Source organism: Pteropus medius, unplaced genomic scaffold (assembly GCF_902729225.1).
Source record: "Pteropus medius unplaced genomic scaffold, Ma_sr-lr_union100, whole genome shotgun sequence".
Classification (NCBI taxonomy): domain Eukaryota; kingdom Metazoa; phylum Chordata; class Mammalia; order Chiroptera; family Pteropodidae; genus Pteropus; species Pteropus medius.
In genome coordinates, this window is record NW_024340696.1 from 8,873,604 (window position 1) to 8,899,114 (window position 25,511).

The 25,511-nt window shown below is 33.1% G+C and overlaps 1 protein-coding gene across 7 annotated transcripts in view; it reads right to left on the reverse strand.

Moving 5' to 3' along the window:
• Positions 1–25,511, reverse strand: part of IMMP1L (inner mitochondrial membrane peptidase subunit 1) — a 63,611-nt gene that overhangs the window by 9,892 nt on the left and 28,208 nt on the right. For 6 of the 7 annotated variants that reach the window (XM_039866359.1, XM_039866335.1, XM_039866341.1 and 3 more), the window contains exons 3-5: positions 22,982–23,115; positions 21,303–21,391; positions 17,741–17,867 (exon numbers count right to left, since the gene is read on the reverse strand). In XM_039866359.1, the coding sequence (XP_039722293.1) occupies positions 17,741–17,867; positions 21,303–21,391; positions 22,982–23,115 (350 nt within the window). Of the gene's footprint in view, positions 1–17,740; positions 17,868–21,302; positions 21,392–22,981; positions 23,116–24,402; positions 24,606–25,511 lie in introns of all 7 variants that reach the window. The other variant, XM_039866369.1, reaches the window with a different exon arrangement.

Genomic DNA, 25,511 nt, shown 5'->3' on the forward strand with positions numbered 1-25,511 from the left:
ACTGGTAAATAATATAAGTTTAAATATTTACTCAATGAGAAGCATATTTAGAACAGAACATGTTACTTTTTAAAAAAAATGCCCTTTTTGGACATTAAAACTGCATTTTAAAAGTTTTTATAATTTTTGTTACCCAAGAAAGTTGAATTATTGACCAGTCCAAAATGATCTGTCAGAAGGAATTTATTTCACTGCGTTCTTATGACTTACTTGAGAACCTTATGTGAAGAAAAATAATCATACTGGGTTTAATAAGAAATGACTGCAGTGTTTTAAATGTCACAAATTACTTTTTAAAAACTTTATTTTTAGAGTAGTTTCAGGTTCATAGCACAATTGAGAGGAAGGTACAGAGATTTCCGATATATCTCCTGCCCCCACCACAATGGTATATTTGTTATACTTGGTGAACCTACATCAATATCATAATCACCCAAAGCCCAGAGTTTACATTAAGGTTCACTCGTGGTGTATGTTCTATGGGTTTGGACAAATGTATGACATGTATCTATCATTATAGTATCATACAGAGTATTTTCATTGCCCTAAAAAGTCTCTGTGATTTGTTTGTTCATTCCTCCTTTCCCCATTACCTTTTGTAAAAAATAAATTTATACAAGCATGTAAAATTTTAATTTTACTTTACATCAGAGATTATATAACTTTGTCTTATATCATGTAGAAATATTTGCCAAAAATCAAGGTAATTATTTTCATTTAGATACACTTAAATATTAAATTTCTCTATTTGTAGAGAAAGGACATAAGTTTCTTGAAATCATATCAGATACTATAAGATCACCCACTTTTATTAGTGGAGCCAGGTTCCAAGGCCAATGGTAAGGCTAGTTCACACCAATATGAAAAGTGTCTACATGCAGTGAACCACAAGACTGCTTAAGTGGAAAAATGAGCACATCTCAGTTCATAAACGAAAAGAAGAACAAAACAGTGTACTTGAAAAGTCCATGTGTCATTAACATATTCTGACTTACATCCTTGGGAGAAGTTACAGTGTGAATGTCTTTTATGTTTAAATTTCCTTAATATGTGTTTGCTCCTGAGTTCTAAAAATAAGTAATATATATGAATAGTTAATTAAGTAATATATATGAATAGTTAAATGAAACCATCAAGTTAGGGACACCCGTAAAAGCAAAAGAAGAAAAAACTAAGGCAACATACTAACAACTTAGGAAGATATAAACCAAAGTTGAAACTCAAATATTTGCTGGTAGCTTATATTAGTAAATAGAAATTTTATAAAGCACATCACTTTTATGGCAGTTATGACCTAAGTTTCTTCCAAATTAGCTAAATAAAGTGATGAAGTATTATCTCTGGTATAATAAAATTAACAAGTACAAAAAAGAAATCAAAGAGAAACCGAGAACATATCACAGGAAGCCTTTGGAGGAGTGTGACCCAGACTAGCTACATCTAGTCCTTGATTGCAAGGGGTGGAACGAAAAGGGAGGAATAGTAACACAAACCTGTATGTATATACGGCTTTCTGGTTTATTCAGTAATAATTTTAAAAACACCTCATCTGGTCCTTAACCTGTGAAGTACTGCTATTGATATTTAATAGAAGTAGGTTGAAGTATGAGACATGCTAACTCCTACTTATCTGAAGCCCATATAAAACAAATGCATCCATTTAAAGGTATTCCTCTACATCTCACAGACTTCAATGCTTGATATAAAGTATACAAATCAAGGAGGGGAAATGCCTTTAATAAGAGCTTCTGTATTGATAGGAAAACCTTTAAGTATGGATCTTCTAAAATCAAAGCAGTCACCTTTGCTGACCCTACTTCTCAATCAATTACTCAGTTTCCCAGTAAAAATTCACATTTGAAATTGCTCCACTTTTGAAACACATAATTATTTTTGGTAAGGGGTAAAGGTATATACCTAAAAATCAATTTTACAGAGCTATACTTTATATACAGTAAAATGTACTCATTTTAAGTTTTGATAGTAATTTTGAAAAATGTACACACCTCTGCAACCACCAACCACAATCAATACGGAAAACATTTCTACCATGCCAAAAAGTTCCCTCCTGTTTCAGTCAACCTCCCACCCCGATACTCAGTCCCAGGCAACTAGTGATGTTTTCTGTTCCTAGAGACTAGTTTTACCTGTTCCTAAATTTCATATAAATAAACTTGCACAGTACATACTATTTTGTGTCTAGCTTTTGTTCAGCAATATTTTATGATTTATCCATGTTGTATAAGTTGTTCATTCTTTTTTACTAATGAGTAGTAGTCCACTGTAAATCACAACGTTTATACATGAACCAGTTGATATTTTTTGCCGTTTTGGGCTCTTATAAATAAAACACTACAAACATTCATGTACAAATCTATTTCTTTTCAGTAAATACCTAGGGGTAGAATATCTGGGTCATGAGTATACGCTTAACCTGAATTTTACCAAAGTGATTATACCATCTTACATTTCAAAGCGCAATGTATGATGTTTCTGTTGCTCCACAACAGTGGTATTTTCAGTTTGTAAAATTTTTTGCTATTCTAGTAGCTACTGGCATCACATTGTGGTTTTAATCTGCATTTCTCTGATGAGCATTTTTCTTGTGCCTATTATCTATCTTTTGTGAAGTGTCTGTTAAAATATTTTGCCCATTTTAAAAATGGGTGGTTTTTCTTATTATTAATCTTAAGAGTATTTTATATACTTGAGTACAAGTTCTTTGACAGGTATTGCAAATATTTTCTCCCAGTCTGGGATCTTCTCTTTTGTAGTTTCTGACCTACTGCAAAGATCATACAAAGTATTTTTAAGCTCTAGAAATTTCACTTGGTTCTTTTTCATATTTACCACATCTTTCCTCATTATGTTCATCCTCTAGATCCTTGAAAATATTTAGAATTGGTGTTTTAGAGTACACATCTATTAATTCCATTATCTGTCATTTCTGAATCTATTTTAACTGATTTTTCATCTAGTTATGAGTTACATTTTCCTACTTCTTCACATATCTAGTAATTTGTGACTGAGTTGGATGGACATTCATTTGTTGAGTGAATTTTTCTTTAGTCTGTTTTGGAAGAGGCAGTTACTTTAGCTGTGGATCAGCTTATTCCTTTCAAGCCGTCTTTAAGCTTCTTAGGTTGAGTCTATCTCACACAGTACACTAAGGGCTACTTTAGCTCTGCCACTAAGCCATAATATTCTGGGGTCTCCACTGAATTTAAATGGCTCTCAGCTCTGTGAGCTCTGGGAAGTGCTCAGCTCCCCACTAGCTGTTTGTGCGGTCTCTAAGTTTCACCATAAGCAAGCACAATTTAGTACGCATTTAGCCTAAAAACCAAGAGAATACCTACATAGATTTCTGGAGATCATTGTGTTGCTCTGTTCTCCCTGGTGGTTTGAGCCACAAATTCCAACCACTTAAACTTCCCTCAACCCTAATCTCTGTCTAAATTGAGCAAGACCACTGTTTTGTTTGAATTTTCCCTCCTCCTGCTTCCTGAAAACTGCCTTAAGGCAGAAGCTGGGGCAATTCAGGGTTTGCCTGGTTTGTTTCCCTTCTCTCTGGGATCTAATACTGCCTGCTGTGCACTATCGGAAAATAGTTGTTTCATATATTTTGTCTAATTTTCTACTTCTTTATGGCAGGAGGGAAGTTAAGCACCACTTACTCTGTCACTGCCAGATAAAGAGGTTCAAATTATCTAATTTTTAGTCTTTATTATTATTTTTAGCACACTTTATAACAATATGAAGAGAACCCTTTTGGTGAGAACTAAAAGTTTTGATGGAGGTAAAGTGTGCCTTTGGCATCTCCTTTAGTGGCATCCCTTATATGATTTTGTTTACCCCTTCCCTATCAAAATCTCCAGAAAATTTTTGCCACAGTCAGCTTCCAATTATGTAGGAACATAGACGTTCGCTATGGTACTGCCTGTATCACCAAAATAGCAAGAGTATAAATATTCCTCAAGCAGAGGTTAAATAGTTTATTTGTATAATAACAAACAACTGGTTAAAAACTAATAGCAAGATTTATATCAATATAATGTCAGTGAAAAAAGTAAGTTACAGGGCAGTGTATATAAATGTTTAAAGAAAACCTAGGAAACATTTTTTATATATTTCAAAATGTACATTTTTGTGGCAAGTAGGTATTAGACATTTTAAATACATATACATATATATGCACATACACATACATGTATATGTTTTAATATCCCTAGCCCTTTTAGTGATACTTGTACTTTTTAAAAAGAGAACACTGTCCATCACCATGCAGGTTAGGAAGAACTTTATCGAATATAAAAAAAAAATTAGTAGTATGGAAAGAGACCTAAATTCCAATCCATATAGCAGGCTCTGCTTCTTTGTATAGTACAAGTAAATGACTGCAGTGAAGAGTACTGTCACCAGTCTCTGGGTAATTAAAATATTAGTCTAGCTAAGAACTCATTTATTTAAATAAGCAAAGTACAATGCATTTTTGGTATGGGTTTGAAACTTAAAACCTGGGCTTTCTGGTATAGAATGAGACAAAAAATAGAACAAAAATTTTCTTTCTAACTCAAAACACAGTTATTATCTATTGGATTAACCAATTGGCTATCACAAAATTGAAAATTCAAACGAGAAAATTCTATAGTAGTAGTATTTAAAAAACTAACAAAATAGATTAATATATTTTTAAATATATTTAAATATATTTTTAAAAAGCTACCGTAACTTTCTAACTGTAGTAGGACTCCAATAAATGCATTTATAATGTTTTGCAAACAGCAAAAATGGAAATCCCCAATTCCATATCTTTGTTCATTATTTCTCATAACCAAGACTTTTATTAGATTACTTTTCGTTTTTATACTTTTGTAAATGTTCCATAGTAACTGGAATGAATCCAAGAGACTAAATAAGAATATACAAATATGTCTTTATAATGAATGCCACCTAGAACATTGTACTTTCGCTCAAATCAGAATTTTCCCAGGGTCTCAGATACAGCTAACTTTAGGGCTAAATTTTAAAGCATTAAAAGAACCCTTAAATCATTCTTGTTTTTCCTTTCTACGTCAGAGGTTTACTTCCTGAGCTATGATAAAACCTAATCTCAAAGCTGGACAAAAGAATCAAGCCTCTAGTTCTCAGCGATACTTACAGAGGTCTAGTTAAGTGGCTCCTTTATAGTACAAGCAACAAATGTAATTGCCTCATGGCCTGCGGGTGTCCATTTAACAAAAGAGGCTTTTGTGAACCAACCCACAGGTGTTACCTTTCTTGATTCAAGTGAAATCTGATGAAAGAGTCCACAATATCAAATAACACATTTACTAAACTATAATCAAACTCATTTATTTGATTACACAAAGAATATCCAAGTTAGAAAAACTTCTTACTGCAGAGTAAGATTTGTATTTTTGACCTTTTAAAAAACAGAAAAGCCTAATAAAAGATCTGATTTTTTAATTAACCTTTTGTTTGCCAAATATTTTATAATAACAGCAAAAGCCTGGTGGGTACTGTCCCTGCTACTGCTCATGCCTCTTTAATGGTTCTTCTAAAATGGCTACATATGAAAGGGAAACAATAGTTATTAAACAAAAACCATAAAGGCAAGGAGAGGGGCAAAGTTTTTGGAATCCTTTTTTGGCATTTTTTCCTTTTCTTGAATTATATAAGAAAAGGAGAGGCATACACATTTTATGAAAGCAATCAGAAAGCCTTGTTTCTTTTTGACAAAACCAAACAGGAGTGATATAGTAACACTTTAATCTTAAAAGTATTTCATTTTCCACATATATTTTAAAGATTTTGTTTTGTGTTTCAGGGAATGATAAATGTGAAATATAAAATACATAATGTCTATGCCCAGGAAAAAGTCCATGTAATGAATATTCATTCATAAAATGTCATTGCAGTCTAATAATTTATACTCAAATGATGTTTTTTTATGTTACTATGTTCCATGTAAGTGGGATCAAGTCAAATTATTATCTATTGTAGCTAATGCATATTCTGCTTATCACATATAACCAAAATGTAGCCATGGTAAGATAATATGCACACAAACTAATGGAGAGAATTTGGAAAATGAAATAATTTACTAATTACATAGTTCTAAGAGGACTTCATAAAACTCAGTATTTTTTTTTTTTTTTTGACTCATGCAACAGCAAAATTAGAAACAGCAGCAGTAAATAACTGTTGGAGTTTACCCTTCCTATAACACCAACAAAAGCTATAAACAAAGACACATATGTCAAAAAAGTGAAGCGTTAAACCCCCAGGAGGCAATCAAGTAAAGAGCTTTTAAGAACAAAAGCTGAAAACACGTTATTAATCTTTAATTTTTAAAAATGGGAGTGTCTCAAGTGTCAGTTTTAGGTATCTATGAAAGCAAAATTCAAGGAACAGTTTCATTAATCTATTTTCGTTGATATTCTCCTTGCCAAAACTTCTTACTCACATTTGTCTACCTAAGTGGAATTTCTGGAGTCCTGATAGAGGTGCTCCCAAATGCTAGATGCATGACAAAGGGATTAACAGGACAAAGGATCAGGTATGCAACAGTAACACATGATTATTTCAATGGGTACTATTTCTATGTATGCGGTCCTGCTCTTTTTTTCCCCCATTTAAATTCTGACTTATTACTACCCTAACTGCATCATTCCTGGAGACTGTTATTATCCTTCCCTACTTAATAATGGTGTCACCTTAGGTTCATAGCCAATTATTACCAAAGAAAAATTTACACAGAAGTTCCAGTAGGCTACACCTACAGCACTGGGGTGGGGTAATGATGGGGAATGCTTTTTTACTAACAAGTTCTATTATTGAGCACCTCCCTACTGAGTAGGTTTAGATATTAGTGTAAGACTTGACTTGCTCATTCTCATAGCTTTTTCAAGCTAAGTTACTTCATCTTCTTCCCAAGTATTCAATACCATCCACTCTGAATAGGACTCTGTGATGGGTTATTTGCATAGTACTCAAAGATATAGTCCACAGTCATAGTCCTGAGTCCAAACTGTAGCTCTGCCACTTACTAAGCACGTTGGACAGGTTATTTAAACCTCCTCTGTACAACTGGGACTAATAAATGCCTTACAAAAATATTTTGAGAACCAAGTGAAATAACACATAAGGCTCCAGCACCCAGTAAGCACTCACTACGTAGTAGCTATTGTTATATTAGCAGTTGCCCCAGATGCTGGTATGAATGATGCCTTCTGGGCTTTCTTTGTTCCTGCTTTTCCTATGCAGTCTACTTAGAAATCTGCAAATGTGCTTTGCAATTTTACTTTGCTTATGTTTTTGGTCATTTTATACTGTATTCAACTATACAGTTCTGGTATTAGCCAAGACTTTGAATTGAATCCAATATAATTTAAAATGTACATTAATTGTGAATAGCTGCCATATTAATTATGTTAACCGATTTAATGAAATTCAGTTTTAAGACCAAGTCATCCAAATGTACTAAAGACTAACATTTTAATTCTTTTAATAGGCATCTTTATCAAGCAATGCTTATTAAATACTTAATGCTTAGGCTTTCCCTTATGAAGCATTTACTTCTTCAGAACCATCTACCAGCTAGTCAAGAGGAAGGGGGAAAAGGTTGTGATTGAAGCCAGTAAGTAGGCCCTTCCGTCCTAGCCATTAGATACTAATGTCTCATTCCTACAGATTTTTTTTCACAGGACAATGGATTATTTTGCTGACTTCTTTTCTTGTTCTATTTATAAAACAATGTTACCTGCTCTGTTTTTAGATTAGTATTTAAAAGGAGCATCTTACAGTCTCACTTTGAGACTGTCTCTATTTTCATTTTAATGTAACCTGATACAGAATCTGGTTCTCATATTCCAAAACATGAGCCTAATTTAATGAAACAGAGGTTATTTCATAGACTAGCAGAATATAGTGTTAATAGAGTTTTCCCATGCTCTCAGAAAGTCTCAATAGTTGGGAAACCAGATACATACTGTACGAAATATGTACTAATATGTTTCCACCAAAATTTTGAGTGTTAAATGTTGAAGAGGTCCTCAAATTATTCTTCCCAAAGTCATAACTCATCTCTATGTGGATTTATTCCTATTGATGAATCTCTGTGGCTCTTTACTATTTCTTGTGGCCTCTATGCATAAATGCTTCTAAAAAGATTGGCTTGAAAATTGACTTACAACTAACTGAAACAGTATTAGAAATAGACCATCAGGGGTAAAAAGAGTCCATACTCCAAAAAAAAGAAATGATTAAAATATGTAGATCATTTTGTACTTCATATTACTAATGCCTTATAAAAAGACATTGTGTTGCATATTTTTCTTTGATGGACATTCTCCTACTTGTGTTTTATTCATCAAAACTACAACTCTAAGGTGCCATACTCTGAAAGTTATTTAGAATGAAATCTAGCTTTGTGAATACAAAATTGCAAAATAGGCAAGTGGATAACAGATGACATTTTTTGTGATGATGTAAGATACAAAGAGAATAGCTAAAGATATTTAAAAAGACTGATCTCCGAAGGCTGATCAATCATGGAAATATACTGTGGAGATCATGGAAATATACTGTGGACATCAAGGAAGTAATAGCATAGCATCCAGATGTCATTCTGAGAAAGCATTTGTTTTTCTCCATTTCCTATAATAATTGAATTGCTATTGTATTAAAGTTCATCTACCTTAGGCTTATTAGGTAGGATTCTATAATACTCAAACACTGAATATATCTTCTCTCCATTTCCCAAATTAACATCTCACCCCAGAATCCCTTATTTTAATATACTATGACCCCTACTGCTAAAGCCAGAAACTTGAGTCAATTTTAAGCCCTTCAGTTCCATTTCTTCCAGCATCCAATCCTGCCTAGATATTTCCTTAATCTTTCTCCAAACTCTATAATGCTTTCCATTCTTAATATTATCTCAATTATGTCTCCAGTCTCTCCTACTCCAAACCATCTTCTATTAGTCTATACTTATATCAGCGTGATCTTTTAAAAACTAAGTGTAATAATGTTATTCCTCTGCTAGAGACATACAAGGAACTGAGACCTGTTTACCTTTTTTTCCTCTTTTTACTACTCAACTCTCCCTACTATATGTTCAAGACATAAGGACTTACTTTTGGCAGTTGCCCAAAGCATAATGCTGTACTCTCCCTTCTAGACCTGAATATGCTACTTGCTTTGGCTACAGCCTCCTTATCTTTTAAAACTTCAACTCAGGCTTTACCTCCCCAGTCTGGAATAATCCTATCCACCTCAGTCTGGATAAATATCCTCTTGTGTCTTACCATAGTATCTTGTATATAATTCTGTTACACCATATTGTAATTCCTTGTTTGTTCCTCCAACTTGACTACAAGCTCCTAAAACTGTTCAATATGGTTGCCACTAGGCACACATGTGGCTATTTAATTTTACAAATTACATAAAATTTAAAATTCAGTTCCTCACACATACTAGCCATGATTCCTGTGTTTAGTAGCCACATGTACCTAGTGGCTACCATACTGGACTGTGCAGATACAGAATATTCCATTATTGCAGAAAGTTCTATTGGACAGCACTGCAAGCAGGGACTTGTCCTCAACATGGTGCTGGTGGCCCTCAAGAAAGTGCTCAATAAATGTGAAATTAATGAATACATGAATAAATAAAAGTAAAAGGAAAGTTAATGTCAGGAAAATTTTAGCCACCACTGTAGCCTCTTGAAGGCCATTTAAATCATCTTTCCCATCCCATACCCCAAGTGTGGTGGTTCCAGCTGCTTCTGAAGCATAGCCTCTTTAAGAAAATTGCCTGAAATTGGTTTGGGTTAGGTACACTTGCAGCGAGGGTGAGAAGTCCATATCAATCTTTAGATCCTTTATCAATCTTTAGTCCTTAGATCTACTTTGACTTTCTTTACACAGGGAAGTTGGGTCAAATTTCAAGTCTCTTCAGAAGACATAAGGCTTCTCTAATGGTTCATACACACAATGTATAGGAAGTAGATCAGAATCTTAACTTGACCTTAGAATTTTAAAGTACTCACTCTATAGTTTTAAGTACTCAGTTTCCTTTCCTGTTGGCTATGCAAGTATGTCTAGTGGGCATGCAAGTACTAGCTGTGCCAAACTAAATGATTCTTAAATTTCCTTAAAAATTAAAAGTTATGAAAATTCTAATCCAGGAGGAAAGCACTCTCACATATCTAGGGTAGCAGTACAGTGGCTTGTATCACTGCCAATATTTTCTTGCCAATTTATCTTCAACTGTTTTATAACATGCATACCTGCTTTTATTCTGTTATTCCTCTTTTCCAATCTTATTTTAGGTAGAGAGTAGTTTAGTAGAATGAGAAAGCTTTTATGGACTAACAGTAAGAGTTACAGAAACCCGCAGAATTTTAGTTACCCAAAGTGGTAACAAAGAACTTCCTTCAGTTGCTTATTTCAAAAGACATTTGAACATATTTCACCTAGTCAACAGCAACTTTCCGGCAGACTACTATATCATATTAAGAAGCCACATGACACTCAGAATATATTCTTTTTACTACTATCAGAGTTGGAGTCTGCTTCAGATGCTTACATTGAAGAGTGGCATTACAATTTCGGTCTTAATTTTTCCCAGTTACTTTTAGGCAATCTTAAAATATAGAGACCTCATAACTTGCAAATAAATATTTGCATTTTACTGAATTGCACAACTGCCAACTGATTCACACCAATAGCACTGACTCTCCAACTTTGAGTGGTTAAATATTTTTAGATGAGCATAACACATTAGTTTCAGGAAGACTTGCTAATCTTTCAGTAGAAATGTTGATCTTCATACATGCATATATATACTCAAACATATATAAAACACATTTCTACAAAATAAAATTGTGTAAACCGCATTGTTAAACTAAGATCAACTTATTCTGAAAATGTTTAGCAAACACATCAGAAAATACTTAAGCTGTGGGAACCTCAAAGACGATTCTTGAGTGTTACCATCAGAAGAAAACCACCTCAGAATTGCAAACAATAAGTTAAATTTATCTTCAGAACTGTGTTAACTATAGGATGAAAAAGTCACGTCATCTCCGCAATGAACTTCACTTTAGCAAAAGAGTAAACATATTTCCTCTATATCAGCTGCAATCAAGGCATTAGCAGTATGCCATGATTGATTAACCTGGGAGCCGTTGCTGAGAAATGGATGTGAAGCACAGGTTTTTATCACTATAGTCTGCAAAAAGCAAGTCCTTTGTTTAGATATCCTTGTTGTAATAAGTGACATTATTAGGTAGTTCTTCTATTTAAATGACATAAGGATTTAGTGTATCAGCAGCTTATAGTAAACAAGCCCTTTCAATATGATGATTCCTCTCCCTACAAAGAAGTACTTTTTCTGTTTATAATACAAGCGGTAATAGAAGGCCATATGGTTATGACTTTTAGCTAAAGTAAATGACATTTAAACAAACAGAAAAACAGCATTAGGATATTCAAGGATTTGAACTATAACCTAAAATACACAGTACACATTAAGGGGCTATTAGTGTTAACTATATAAAGTGACCATTTCCAATGCTGTTGAATTAGTGAGATTTTTTTTTTTTCAGTTTGTCAATCAGTTTTATTTAAATATGTCCCAATACACTATAAAACAGCTTTATTACTGGCATATTGTCCCATTTCCAAGTTCTTCTTTTAAGAACACTATACTACCAGTGCATCTGGAGAACATTTAACTGATTCTTTCTGAAACTTAAAATTGTCTCTATTTCTTACATTTCCACCAATAACAATAATGACATTGTTATTAACATACTCTACAATTCAAAAAGAAAAATGTAAGAAATACTACATTTTTTATTCGCCTACCATCACTCTACTGTGGTAACAGACCATCATTTGGTTAACAACATTTCACCTTTTGTGTGTAACACTGGAATCTATGGTATCAAGAACCAAAAAGCTTTTAAAGAGCTTGTTATTTTGATAGGTCAATAATAAAAGTAAAAATATATTTTTCTAATAACTACAGATATGTTTCTTTAACTATAGCAAAAGACTGTTATAGATCATAACAGTCTTTATGATCTATAGGAATACACTGAAATCTTCATAATCATATTCTATTAACATGTCAATTTTCAATACAGAGTGGCTGCTATGGTTGAGAAACTAAAATTCAATAAATAAAATTTTAATTTTGGCAGATTTAAAAAATGATTATTTTGCAATGAAAAACCACTGGAAAGCAGAGGTTTGCATTTAAAGGAGTTAGTTTACCTACTAAAGTTAACAACTGTACCCATCATTAATCTGCCAACCAATAAAAAGATCAAAACAAAATACCTGTAGAATAGTTAAATATGTCCAAAAGGTACATGCATTTATACTGAAATTCAGAAAATCCTCATTACTTCACAACCTAATTAGTAGGCGCTACATGTTGCAAGGGCAAGTTAGCCTTCATCATAAGAAAACCACCATAGCATTTCTGCAGCACCAAACCTGCCTTCAAAATAACATCAAGGCAGGTCCAGGGGTTCTACAGTTCTACCATTCCTTTAGAAGATTTAGTCTAGGCCAAGTTCACACTATTCTAGACTGATAGATCACTTTAGAGCCAGGTGAATTTTTAGTCTGCTTAATAAAAGGACTGAAAGATATCATTCAGTCCAAGGAGAAGTCATTTGGGAAAAGAAACGTTTAGTCAGCACTCTGTTGTCCGGGTACAAAGTAATAGCGGGACAGTCCAATATTTTCTACAGCTTTCACCTGCGATTATGGACGGTAGCTTAACTTTCAAGTCTTCTATGAAGACTAGAATGACCACAGATTAGCCAGTTCAGCAGCAGCCTACAGTGCAGTGAACTACGGGAATCCCTATCATACTGAAAAATAGTAACACAATGCATTTACTTGAGAGCAAGTTTGCAATAGAAACTAGCAGAAGAAACTAAGTAGACTAGAAGCCAGAAAAAAACATAGTCAGACTCTATTCATATATACTTTTGTCCACCTTTAAGTATTTTTAAAGTACCAATTAGATGCCAAATCAAAGTTTAGGTGCTGGGGAATCTGTGATCAAAACAAATCCCTGCCATCAAGAACCTTCTATTCTAGAGCAAGGGTCAGCACACTTTTTCTGTAAATGGCCAGACAGTAAAATAGCCTAAGCTTTGCAAGCCATATAGTCTCTGTTACAACTACACAACTCTGCTGAAAAGTGAAAGCAGCCACAGAAAACATATAAATAAATGAGCATGCCTGTGTTCCAATATAACTTTAATTTATAATTATATAATTAATTTATAATTCCAATATAATAGGCAGCAGGAAGAATAATGTAGGGTCCTGTAAGACATCCTAAGGCCTGTGGCTTTTATTATAAGTAAGATGGGGAGCCACTGGGATCTTGGAGCAGAAGAGTGATATTATTACTCTTAAAAAGTATCATTATTAAAAAAGTTCATTTCAGCTACTATCTAGAAAATCATCAGTGGAGGGTAGGTATATGGGAAAGGTATAAGCAGAAAGAGCAGTTCAGAAGTTACTGCGAGAAAATGAGAGATGAATTTGTCTTGCACCCAGATGGTAGCAGCGATGGTGGCAAGAAGTGGTCCAATTCTGATAATATTTACAAGCTTCATCACAATTTGCTAATGAACTGGATGTGGCGTGGAAGAGGAAGAAAGTCATGGATGACGCCAAGGTTTATGATCTAAGCAAGCAGAAGAACTGAGTTGCCTTTACTGTGATGGGAAAGTGGGAGGAGCCAGTTAGGGAAAGAAAATCAGGAGTTTAGTTTTGGACGTGCTGAGTTTACTTTGGACATGATTAGTTTGAGGTGATCTTTATATACTAAAGTGGACACCTTACACAGATTTTAGATATATGATTCTGGAGTTCAGGAAAGAAGTTGTGGTTGATATAAATTTGGGAGTTAAGTTAGACAATATTTAAAACCATGGGACAGGATGAAGTCACATAAAGTGTGAGTGTATATAAACAAGAGAATAAATTTAAAATATGAACCCTTAGTAACTCCAATGTTTGGAGAAACCAACAAAGGAAACTCAGCAGCAGCAGAAAGATAGTAAGAAAACTGACCGAGAGCAGTGTCCCAAAATCTAGGGAAATCAGGTTTCAAGAACAACTATTTCAAATACCAACAACTGATCAAGTAAAATGAAGACTGAAAGTTGATCACTGGATCGACAACAAAGAAGTCACTGGGGACTCCTAATAAGAACTGTTTCAATGAAGTGATGAGGACCAAAGCCTAACTGGAATGAGTTCAAGAGGGAACATGAAGGTCAGAGTGGAGTCAGTAAGTATGTACATCTCTTTCCTATAGGAGGATGTGGAAAAGGAGTTTGTTTAGATCAGAGATTTTCTAGCAAGTCTATGACAGGAACTTGTATTTCAAAATGCCTAACTGTACCACAGTTACACTACGGATTAGAATCTCAGCTATGGACTATAAAACAATGTTATCCTCAGAAAGATAAAGTGTTTTTGTTCAACTCTTCATTAGCTTTATAATAAAATTTTACTACATTTCATGAGTCTTGGACCTATATCCCCTACATTAAATTTTTTTTTTACTTTGCATTTTGCCTACTGTGCAAATCAATACGAGAATGCCAGTTCATTTTATGTATTTCCTATGTGCTAAATGTTTCTACTTCCAACTAAATTATTTTAGGCAAATTAGTGGCTTCTAGTAGCAAAATGAGGAATTCCTGCAGTAGAGGAAGGCAAGCTAATCGAGATGTTGGAGCTAAGCACAATTTGTGTGAGTCACAAATTAAACTCATATCCTAGTAGCCAGGGCTCAGCCCATAACCCTAGGAGAGAATTACTGGCCTCAAACATCGAAATAAAATAAGCAAAACCCACTGCAACAGAACCTTGCTAGGGACTGCTTAGTTTCAACTGCATAATGTAAAAAATAAATCATAGTTCCTAAGTGTTGCTTGCCACATAGACTTTTAGAACTCTGGAATGAATAAAATGGTTCCACATCTCTTAATCAATGATCTGTTTATATAGTTTTTTGCCAACTTAGGAACAATGCTATTTCTTTCATATGCTAAACTCTATATTCTAGGTTCCAAATGACAATTTTTGTGTTTTGCTTTCTGAAGCACATATTTAGAGAATAAATGTTTTTTGCCTGGAATTCAAAACATATTTAATATGCATCATCTTTACTGTGCAGTTCAATCAAAATCTGAACAATAATGTCTTCATCTTATAAACAACGATTTTTCTAAAAGCATAGGTAAGGGGAAGAAACTCATTTCATAAAATACAGCATCAGGGTGCTTTTGAGACAGCTAAAAATGGGAACACTCTAGAGGGGCAGACCCTACAAAAACAGTTTGGATATCTCTTCAGACTGTTCCAAAATTGGAAGAATTTTTGTTATAAATCACCTTGATTAATGAAACGCATTTGCTGAAGTGGTTTTGTAACAGCAACACAACTCTTATGGCTTGAAAAACCCAGCCTAGAAAACTTGGCGGGGAGAGGAGCCCTCAAAACTCACAAGCTTCTGTTTCACAACCAGTAGTGCCCCTGATCAGAAACAGTGCCCTTTCTTTTTAAAAATAAAGACAAATATATTTTAAGGGAAGTACAATCTGATGATATGAGAGTAGAAATAATAATAAGTAGAGGATATGTTGGGAGAAGTAGTGGCATGGTGAGGAGTACAGATTCTGGATGGAGCCAGGTTACTTGTGTTTAAATTCCAACTGTTTTTCTCATAGTTTGAAATGGTACAATTTATTTAACCTCCCTGTTTTTAGTTTTCCCATCTGTCAAATACTTTTACTACTTACCATCATTGGGTTGCTGTTGTGATGACCGAATAAATTAACCTTTGTTTGTAAAGAATTTCAAAAGTGTCTGGTACAGAGTAAATACATTAAGTGTTGGCCAACATTATTATAATTATGTTTGTATACTTATGAACATGCAAGCCAAAGTGAGTGGAATATACCCAGAACAAAATGGCATTATCCTCTAATTTATTCATTCATCAAACATAAAAATTCGATGAATGTTTTCCTTAAAATAAAATGTTCAAAAAATAAACACCTAACAGTCCTCTGGTAGTCTTTTCTAATTACTTAGCAGTTTATCTAAATCCTTTTGTCCTGATGTTTCTCCTCTAATAACTCTTAAAAAGAAATCAAGAATAATGACCAGTATAGATGCTATCATTTATATGTTTTACTGTTCTCTCTGTTGACAAAACTATTTCTGGTCTCGAGTATATACTAATGCTAAGGCAATTCAGAAGTGACTAGAATGTGTCATAAAATTATAACAGTCATATGAAGATGAAATTATTATGTACAAATATGACATTTTTGAAGAATGAAAGGATATAGTATCCCTGATGAAGTCCATAGAAAAATAGGTTTCCTGATACCATACTATCATCTTCAACATTATTACCATCAGCTAACAATCACTAGCATGTTTAACATTGTAATAATAAACATCAAAAACATTTGCATAGCTGAACTATAGTCTGTTACAAATGGTAAATAAATGACATACTGATTTTGTAATAGTCTATTGACCAAATTTACTTATAGGGCAATCAGAAGGTATTATAGTTCAAAATAACTTTACAATGATGAAGACAATTTAACTCTTAATTATATGCTTACATTGGAGATGAAGATAGAGGTAAAGTTACTTAATAGATGTAACAGTTATAATTTTATAGTGACATAGACATTTTAAATAAAAGTAGAAAATTAAGTAATAATAATTAAAGTAAGAAAAGTATAGGCTGTGTAAACAAAAGGCCACCTTCCCCCACCTAGCAACCCTGTGATTGGTGAAAGGAGGTAACACATGACAGCTGCTCTTCATGCACCCATTCCACTGCTCTTGCTCTTTTTCAAAGTGGATAGGCAAGTTGACTATACCAAAGGTATATACAATTTCTATTCTAAAAATTTAAGTAGGATTTTTAAAAACTAAATGACAAGCTTATTTGATTTGACCAGATTTTCCTTTAATAAGTCAGTTGATAAACTTTCTAAGGATCCCAAACTGCATTCAGCTATCATGTCTCCTTTGTCTTTTCCAGTCTCTGACAATTCTGTCTTCTCTTGTTTTTTTAGGATCTTGACATTTTGAAGATTACTGGTCAGTTACGTTGCATGAATGACCCTCAATTACGGTTTGTCTGATGTTTTCTCATGCTTAGACTAATGTTATATCTTCTTTTGCAAGAATATCACAAAAGGGATATGCCCTTCTCAGTGCTTCAGTTCAGGGGCTACATTATGTTGGGATGTCTTGTTATTGGTGGTTAACCTTGATCACTCAGGGTGGTATCTGCCAGCTTCCTCTTCTATGTAGTTACCATTTTTCCTTTTTTTAAATATATATATCGGGAGATTTTTGGGAGAGATACTTTGAGACTATGCAAATATACTATTTTTCCTCAAACTTTTGACCAATATTTTGACATCCATTGGTGAATCTTGCCTGGAACAATTATTACTGAGATGTTTATATACAATTTTAAAAGTAACTAAAACATAAAATGGCCAAATGGTTCTTAATGTAAACATACTTAAATTCTACTGAATACAGCACTTTAACTTATATTTGAAACATAAATAAGTTATTTTCTTTTGTATTTTCAATTAATGTTAATAAACTATCATACCAATGAATAGTATATTTGAAATATTACTTACATAACTATGGTTTTTAAAGAAATCTGATGGACCACTGGTGAGGATTTTGTCTCCTTCCAAGCCAATTACTCTTTTACAAATATTTGATTTTGGATTACTTGGGCTTTTTGCAATTACAATGTCACCTCTGTGGGAAAAAAAATCAAAATGTTAGTGTTATTCATTAAGCATAAACACATGCATGGCATTGCTACAATACTTTTATAAAGCAACTTAAAGCCACACCCTTTATCTTTACTATACATTTATCGACTTAAAGAACCTTTGTGACTGACATGTGTGGGTTAGAATCCAATAATGAGAGTGATGGAAAAGCTATTAGAAGATTCTAAAATTTCTGATAATTCTGTAAGAATTATATTCTTTCACTGTATCTACTATGTGTTACTTCTGTGTCCAAATTTTTAGAACCAAATCTCTGGAAAAGCAATTCCATGTAAATACCACAAAATTAACTAAGTAAATTTTACTGTCCAGCCAGTATTGATGGACCCTAGAGCACTCAAAAGGTAGAACGATCCTTTATGTTTCCCTGGAGCTCAATGTATTGAGGAATTACAGCATACAAACTATATAACCAAGATAATTTACAATATAGTCAAAAAGACTGATATTTGAAGAGAAATATCAGAAGACACTACCAAATTAAATATTAAAAGCTGCCCAAACATACACTACAAGAACTAAATAAATTGGCATGCTTCATGGAAGTAACAATCTATATGTATTAGAAGAATAAAAAAGATCTTTAAAAGTGGAAAGGAGACAAAAATGTAGGACTAATGTCTCAACCAAATAGAACAATATGCTCTTTCTGGTAAAACAAATAAGTGAATTCCATAGACTAACACACATTTGAAAGGATTTAATATATTGACTTATTATCTATACCTAGTTTCAGAAAAAGTTTGATGTTACTTATAATAAAAGATGTATGTACCACAATAATATCAAAAGCCATAAATATAAAAGAAAGATGATGGTTAAATCAGAAACCTAGTTATTGCTATATATAAGAATTAAAATAAGTTCTAAACCTTTTGGCAGCCAAGTCAAAAAATGAATTATGATTAATTACATGGCAATCATTAACTAATAAAATTTAGTTTGCCAGATATGACAAAATTTTGCTGAACAACTAAATCAACGAAAAATATACAAGAAGGATACTTATGTAAGGAAATAAAAGATACCATTCTTCATCAGAGATTTTACAAAAAATAAAGGAACAGTATTCAGAACAGTCATTTCTTGAGGCTATTCTTGCTAAGAGTTGAAGGCTATTAAAACACTAAATTCTCTGATTTGGAGGCAATATAAGGCTGTCCTTTTTTTGAAATGGGATAAGCTATTATACTTCCAACAAACTGGAACCATGTCAATGGAACTGTTCAGAAGAACAAGTTTGCAAAGATTGTAACATACTAACAAGTTGATTTTGGCTAGCTTTGTGGAAAGAAATGTTTTCTGTGGGTATTTTATTAATCTTAAATTTCTTGACAAATAATCCATATGACCCTTAAAACAAACTCTGCACTTGAATGGCAACATAAAAGTCATAATTCAGCCAAGGTGTTTTTATAGAAAACAATATTAATGTAGACTATATTTCTGGTGGTTTAATGAGACATATGATTAGAGCATAGATCAAAATTATGTATCCCTTGGACTCTCAACTCTTTCAAAAAGGGTTTTAAAAAGAACTTAATAGAACTATGACTTAAATTTTCCTTTCTCATTTGTAGTCATAAACATCCATATTAACCTACTAGATTATAAACTTTTCCAAAGGTCATTCTCATTTATCTTAACACTCTATAAAATACAGCACATCTTATAAATTAGGTGCTCACTAACTTTGTTGAAAGAATAAATAGTAATGAATCTGCCATTGTCTCAAGTATGACTGTTCTGTGCATTTGACTGAAAAGAGATCCATGTGCTTTAGATATCATATATACAGACTTGCATTTGTCCTAAAATGGATGGCTATTCTAGCTTTAGAAACAGGCAGCAAGCAAGAATGTCCCTTGCCGAGGGCCAGAGATTTCTCCTGAAATCTGAGTTCTTGCTACAGATAAAAGAAAAAGAATACTCAGGACAGTAATATTTTTAAAGTAGAAGTTACCAACTGACTATCTTAGTTGTAAAGTCACTTTGGTATGTCTCAAAAAAGTGCCACATTTTGAGCTGTCTTTCAACTTAATAGGTCCCCTGAATGAATAGAACACAAAATGAAACCTTCAAAGAATCTTAATTAATTTACTGAATGTGGTTATTTGTATTATGCATCTGAATGCAAACAGTTTATCAAAAAAGGAGACAATATTGAGCTATTCATTCAAAAACAATTTAGCCAACAAGTTCAGCTCCTTATTAAGAGTACTCAAGAACTATGAGAGTAAAATTATGTCATTAGCATGGAAAGCAAAAGATTGTCTTCATGCTACAGTGGGGCTAAATCTCCAATAAATTTAAAGACTGCATTATGTTATTTTGATGTAAGTTAGAAAGAAAAGGAAGCTAGAACACAACCTGTCATGTAAACTTTATTTTCTAACCTCCGTATCTATTAATTAGGTATCTTGAAGTTATTATGGATAAAAGATCTGAAGAATTACCTAGGGACCATGCCAGACCATATAGTTTGACCAAGAGATAGTTTCTATCTATAGAATCTAAGATGGTGAAAGATCAGTAAATGCAAAGAACAGTTTTATACTATTCCTGATGAATGTGAAACAGACTACAGAAAAGGTCAATAATGAAAGACAAGTGCCTAAACCTACTTTTGTCAAAAGAGTTCTAGGAGCCCAGCTCAAGTGGGTCAAATTTGGAGTTAATAGAGATGAAAACTGGTATAAATTTTTTCAGAATTATGAAAAACTAATGGACTCAAAATTTTAGAGAATCAGAGGAAATATATTAAATTACTAATATGTCCATCAGAAGGAATAATACTCATGAAGTTTAGTAGAATAAATAGTAGCACAGGACTGGAAACAACATTTAAAATAAGATTTGAGAAGATTTAGTGGCAAACAATGTTTTCCAAGGAGTTTTTCAACTTAATTAACCAGGAGACTCATAATAGATAAGATTCCTGGCTCCCAGCTACATAAAGTGCTAGAGTCTAAAAATCACCAAGTGTGCATCACAGACTATAGAGAGACAGTCAGTCATACACAGAAATACAAGATTTAAAATTTTTAAAATCAAACCAATAATTTGGATATGTAATATGGTTCCTAAGTTCCTAGTTCTTGACTCAAAACATTCTACTCCCCCACCCACAAAAAAAGTAAAGTAGGCTTGAATGTACATTACAAAAGGGTTAGCTATCTATTTTGGGTCATTATGCAAAGGACATAATGACCCAAGACTCTATGCATGTCAGGGAAACTATTAAAATTTCTCAAATGGAGAGAAAATTTTATCTAGTGGGACATTAATTTTATTATTTACAAAAGAATTTTTAAAGATAAAGTGAAGAAACTGCAGAAAAGACACAATGTGTATTCACTTTCACCATAAATGTAACATATCTATGACAGAAATTTACCTTTGGATACTATAAAAATGTCGACTAAGATTTTCTGCAAAAACAACAGCCGAGTTTTCAATAGTAGGCTCCATTGATGGTCCAGAACACTGAAAAGAGAGGTAATTTTGTAATTTGATTTAAAAACCTTTTTTAATATAATATACAATCATCCAAGCAGGCTTAAAAGAAAGAAAATCAAGCAAATGGTTCTTCAAGCTTGGAGGATGATTCATAATAAGCTGGCAGCTCTTAGGTTAAGTTCAGCTCTACAGAGTGGCCACCAAGTCTGGAAATATAGGCAAATATATTAAAAATGGTTTGTTGATATCACATTATAATACATGAATAAAATAATATTATCTATGTTTCTAGATTTTGGCCATCCTGCAACATGGTCATCCTCCTAGCTCCATGAGGCCAGGGACCTTGTCTCTGGTGTTCCCGGCTGAATAACCAAGGTTAAGTACAGTGCCTGGCGTGAAATTGATACTCAATAAATATATGTTGAATAAATAAATGACAGATTTATTTTCTTACTGTTGTCAAGTATCATCCAGTGTCCATGGTGATTTATTAAGTGGTATCATACTATTCTCAATGAGTTGATGCCTTTCCTTCTGTTCCCAGAGAATAGCTTACTTATTGATGTGGCTGCAACTTATATTTTTACTGAAAAGTACTGGCATTATGAGATGGACTTTAATACTTTCATATTGGTATGTCTTAAAACAATATTCATATATACCTCAACCTGTAATAAACAATCATTGCCACCTAAAAAATCTAAATACAAGTCTCCATTAGTCCACTTATACATAAATAAAAGTTTCTACTCAAAACTTCCTATCTAGTCAGAAAATAGTAAAGAACACAATGAAAGTTTATGTTTACTACTCTGTAGCCCACTGGAAGTACTAATGTAAACTTTAAAAATCAAAGAAGGGGGTTTCAGTTACATATATTTATTTGCATTACGCCAGCTCAACTCGAGGTTTTATGACTATGAATCTGTTAGGGTAAACCTGATAAAAACAGCAGCACCAACAACAAAACCCACTGACTGGACATTCAATCAGTTATTTCGTTTACATGACAATAGATCAGTACAGTCATGGTTGACAGATTCATAATGCGATATTAAGAAAAAGCACTGGTGGAGGGGGTAGCCTTAACATTTTAGTATTGACACAAGGCAGAATAATCTTTTGTTTTAATAACAGACACAGTGGATAAGAGTAGGAGTTTTGAAAATTGGAGATAACTGTTAAAATTCCAAGTCCACTTACTGTGGGACCTAGAGCAAATTACTTAAGCTTTCTGAACCTGTTTCATCACACAGAGTATAAAGATTACATGTGTTAATAAGTGTAAAACATCAAATACATCCTGGAACACATTAAGTAGCATCCGAAAAATGGTAAAAAACAAAAACAAAACAAAACGAAAAAACTATTAATAGGGCCACTTGTGCCCCTGTCAGAAACAAAACAGAATCACATTTAAAATAATGGTTCTTATATTTTATATCAATGCCAATATAAACACATTCTCTTACATCCCAAAATTTAGAAAGATTTTATATTTTAACAGTCAAACTTCATTCATTAAATACTTCAATTATAAAGAAAAAACACATTTCCCTACAATTTAAAAAAGTACTATTTAACGTGATTATTTTCTTGAATGTAAAAACTTACCATGACAACACCACCAACGTATTCAAAAGCACAATGAGCTATACAGCCATACTGAATAGTATAGCCAACAAGTCGAAAGGTTTTTCCCAGAGCACGACGAAGCATAGTTCTATGTAGACTCTGCCACCATTGGCCTGATGGTAAATTTCAAAAAGTTTCATGAACAATACTATTTTAAAACACTTAAGAAATAGCTCTACTGTAAAATATTTTCCAATCACCTAGAAGGTACTAAATGTCTAATACAGTCTGATGCAGAAAAGAGCTTATTTTTATTTCTGCTAATATTTTAAATAGCAAATTATAACCACTTAATATTTTGATCTACTGAGGAGAATATATTCAAACATCACTAGGTTTATATATGAGTTAGATAACTAGTAGATTCTGAACTTGTCTGTCCCCTTTCATGCCCTGGTTATTTTCTGGTATTAAGGCAGATACCTATGAAAAGATACTAACTCTTTTAAAGCACTAATAATAGTTTTTCATATTGTTGCCTGCTATACATCAGTTCTTATCACGATATAAAGGAGAAAGCACTAGAATAGGTGTGAGGAAATTCAAGTATTAAATTGGTTCTTTTATTAACTTGTGATTGTCAATAAATTACTTAACCTCTCAGTTTTAATAAAATGGAAATATCTCAAAGAATGGTTGAGAATCAAATTCAATAACATGTAATTTTATACAAAGTATTTTGTAAATTATAAAGTTACATTCAGTTGCCAGCTCTTAACTATTGATATAGTAATGAAACACGTGAATACTATGAAACAGCATGAAGAATCATATCAAATATTTTAAAGCTATATAAATTTAAAAGATTAATAATCATCTAAAATAGTTGTAGCATCTGTCCTTTCCTTTCTATTTACCTATAACATCTGTGTTTCAAACATTTCTCAACTAATAGCCTAAGGCTATATGCACTGTTCTCAGATTAAATTTACCAAAATATAATAATAATAATAATTAATAATAATAATATTTGCTCAAAATTTGCTACTTGTCAAGCTTTACAAATTAACCTCTGTAAGGCAGATATTATTACCACGCTCATTTCATAGATAAGGAAAAGGAGTCTAAGAGTAGTAAACTTACAGGTTGAACATCACAAAATTGGAAAATGGAGTCAAGAACTTAACCATTATGTTACACTGACTCCCACCAATATCACTTCCCTGCTCCCATAACTTCAACAGCTATCTATATATCAAGCACAGATTACTTAAGATTCATTTTCAGGATCCTTGACAGATGGCTCCCAACCCCATCCTCAACTTCCAACCTGATCTTCCCTGATGCTCCTACATGAACTGACTGCTCAATCATAATGGTCTGTTCTTCAAGTAAACTTTGCCCAGTAAACACTTATTTATGCCAACACTCACACCTCAGATATTCTTCATGATACCCACCATCTATCTAATTTGTAACTCTTCTCCAAATGCTCCCAACAGGCAAGATTTCTTTCTCCTCCAGAGTCCTAGAGTTCTCAATGTTCATTTTTTCAAGATTAAGAACATTGTTTCTGAAGTTGATCTGAGATTGTGTCCTGGCTCCACCACATTTTAGCTGTGCGGCCTTCAGGAGGTTATTTTGCAAGTTTCAGTGTCTTTATCTGTAAATGGGCTTAATATCAATACCTATCTCAGAGAGCTAATGAGGATTACTTAAATATGATCAGATGTGTATATGTAGCAGAGTACACAAAAAATGCTAGTTACCATATCATTCACTTGGCAATCAGCATATACTGTATAATCTCATAACATCAGTTTTATTTTCAAGTGTCTAAGTTTCTTACTAACTTATCTTTAAAGAATTTTTAAGCCCACAGTGCAGGACTATATTTTTATTAGTGTTTTATTACTTATCAGTTCATTCACCTAGTTCACATTTACTATGTCTATTCCCCTATCAAGGCTTCTCGGACACCATCCCCGAAGAAATATTACTTCTGCTTTGTGTCACTCACTGACCTTAAACACACTGATTAAAATACTTACCACACTATATTATTTATATCTTTTCCCTTATTACATACTATATTTGTATGTCTACAGGCAGTGACTGTGCATTATTCATTCTTGAATCCTCAGAGCCTACCAAAGAAGATAGTAAACAGAAGACTTGTCTGCCTGATTTAAAGAATGAGTATTGAACTCAAATCTCCTATACCTTCCACATTTTCAATATGACAAAATGATTACTATGTTCAAAATAATGAACAGAAGACCACCGAGGTTCTTGGTTATTGAAGAAACATGTTAATGTCACAGGCACTGAAGAAAGAAATTCTCAGTAACATTAAAAAGTATTCTCATTATCTCTTTCAGGTAATATGAAAAGTAACTCCTCCCATCAGTAGGACTATGGCTTAAAGTGATAACTGATGAACTTTAAAAATGAATGATTTTTAGAATTCGATAAATAATACTATTTTAAAGTAAAAACACTTTATAACTGAAGCTCTATTAATTCAAACAGACTCTTAAGCAGAATAACAAAATAATCGTAGAATAAA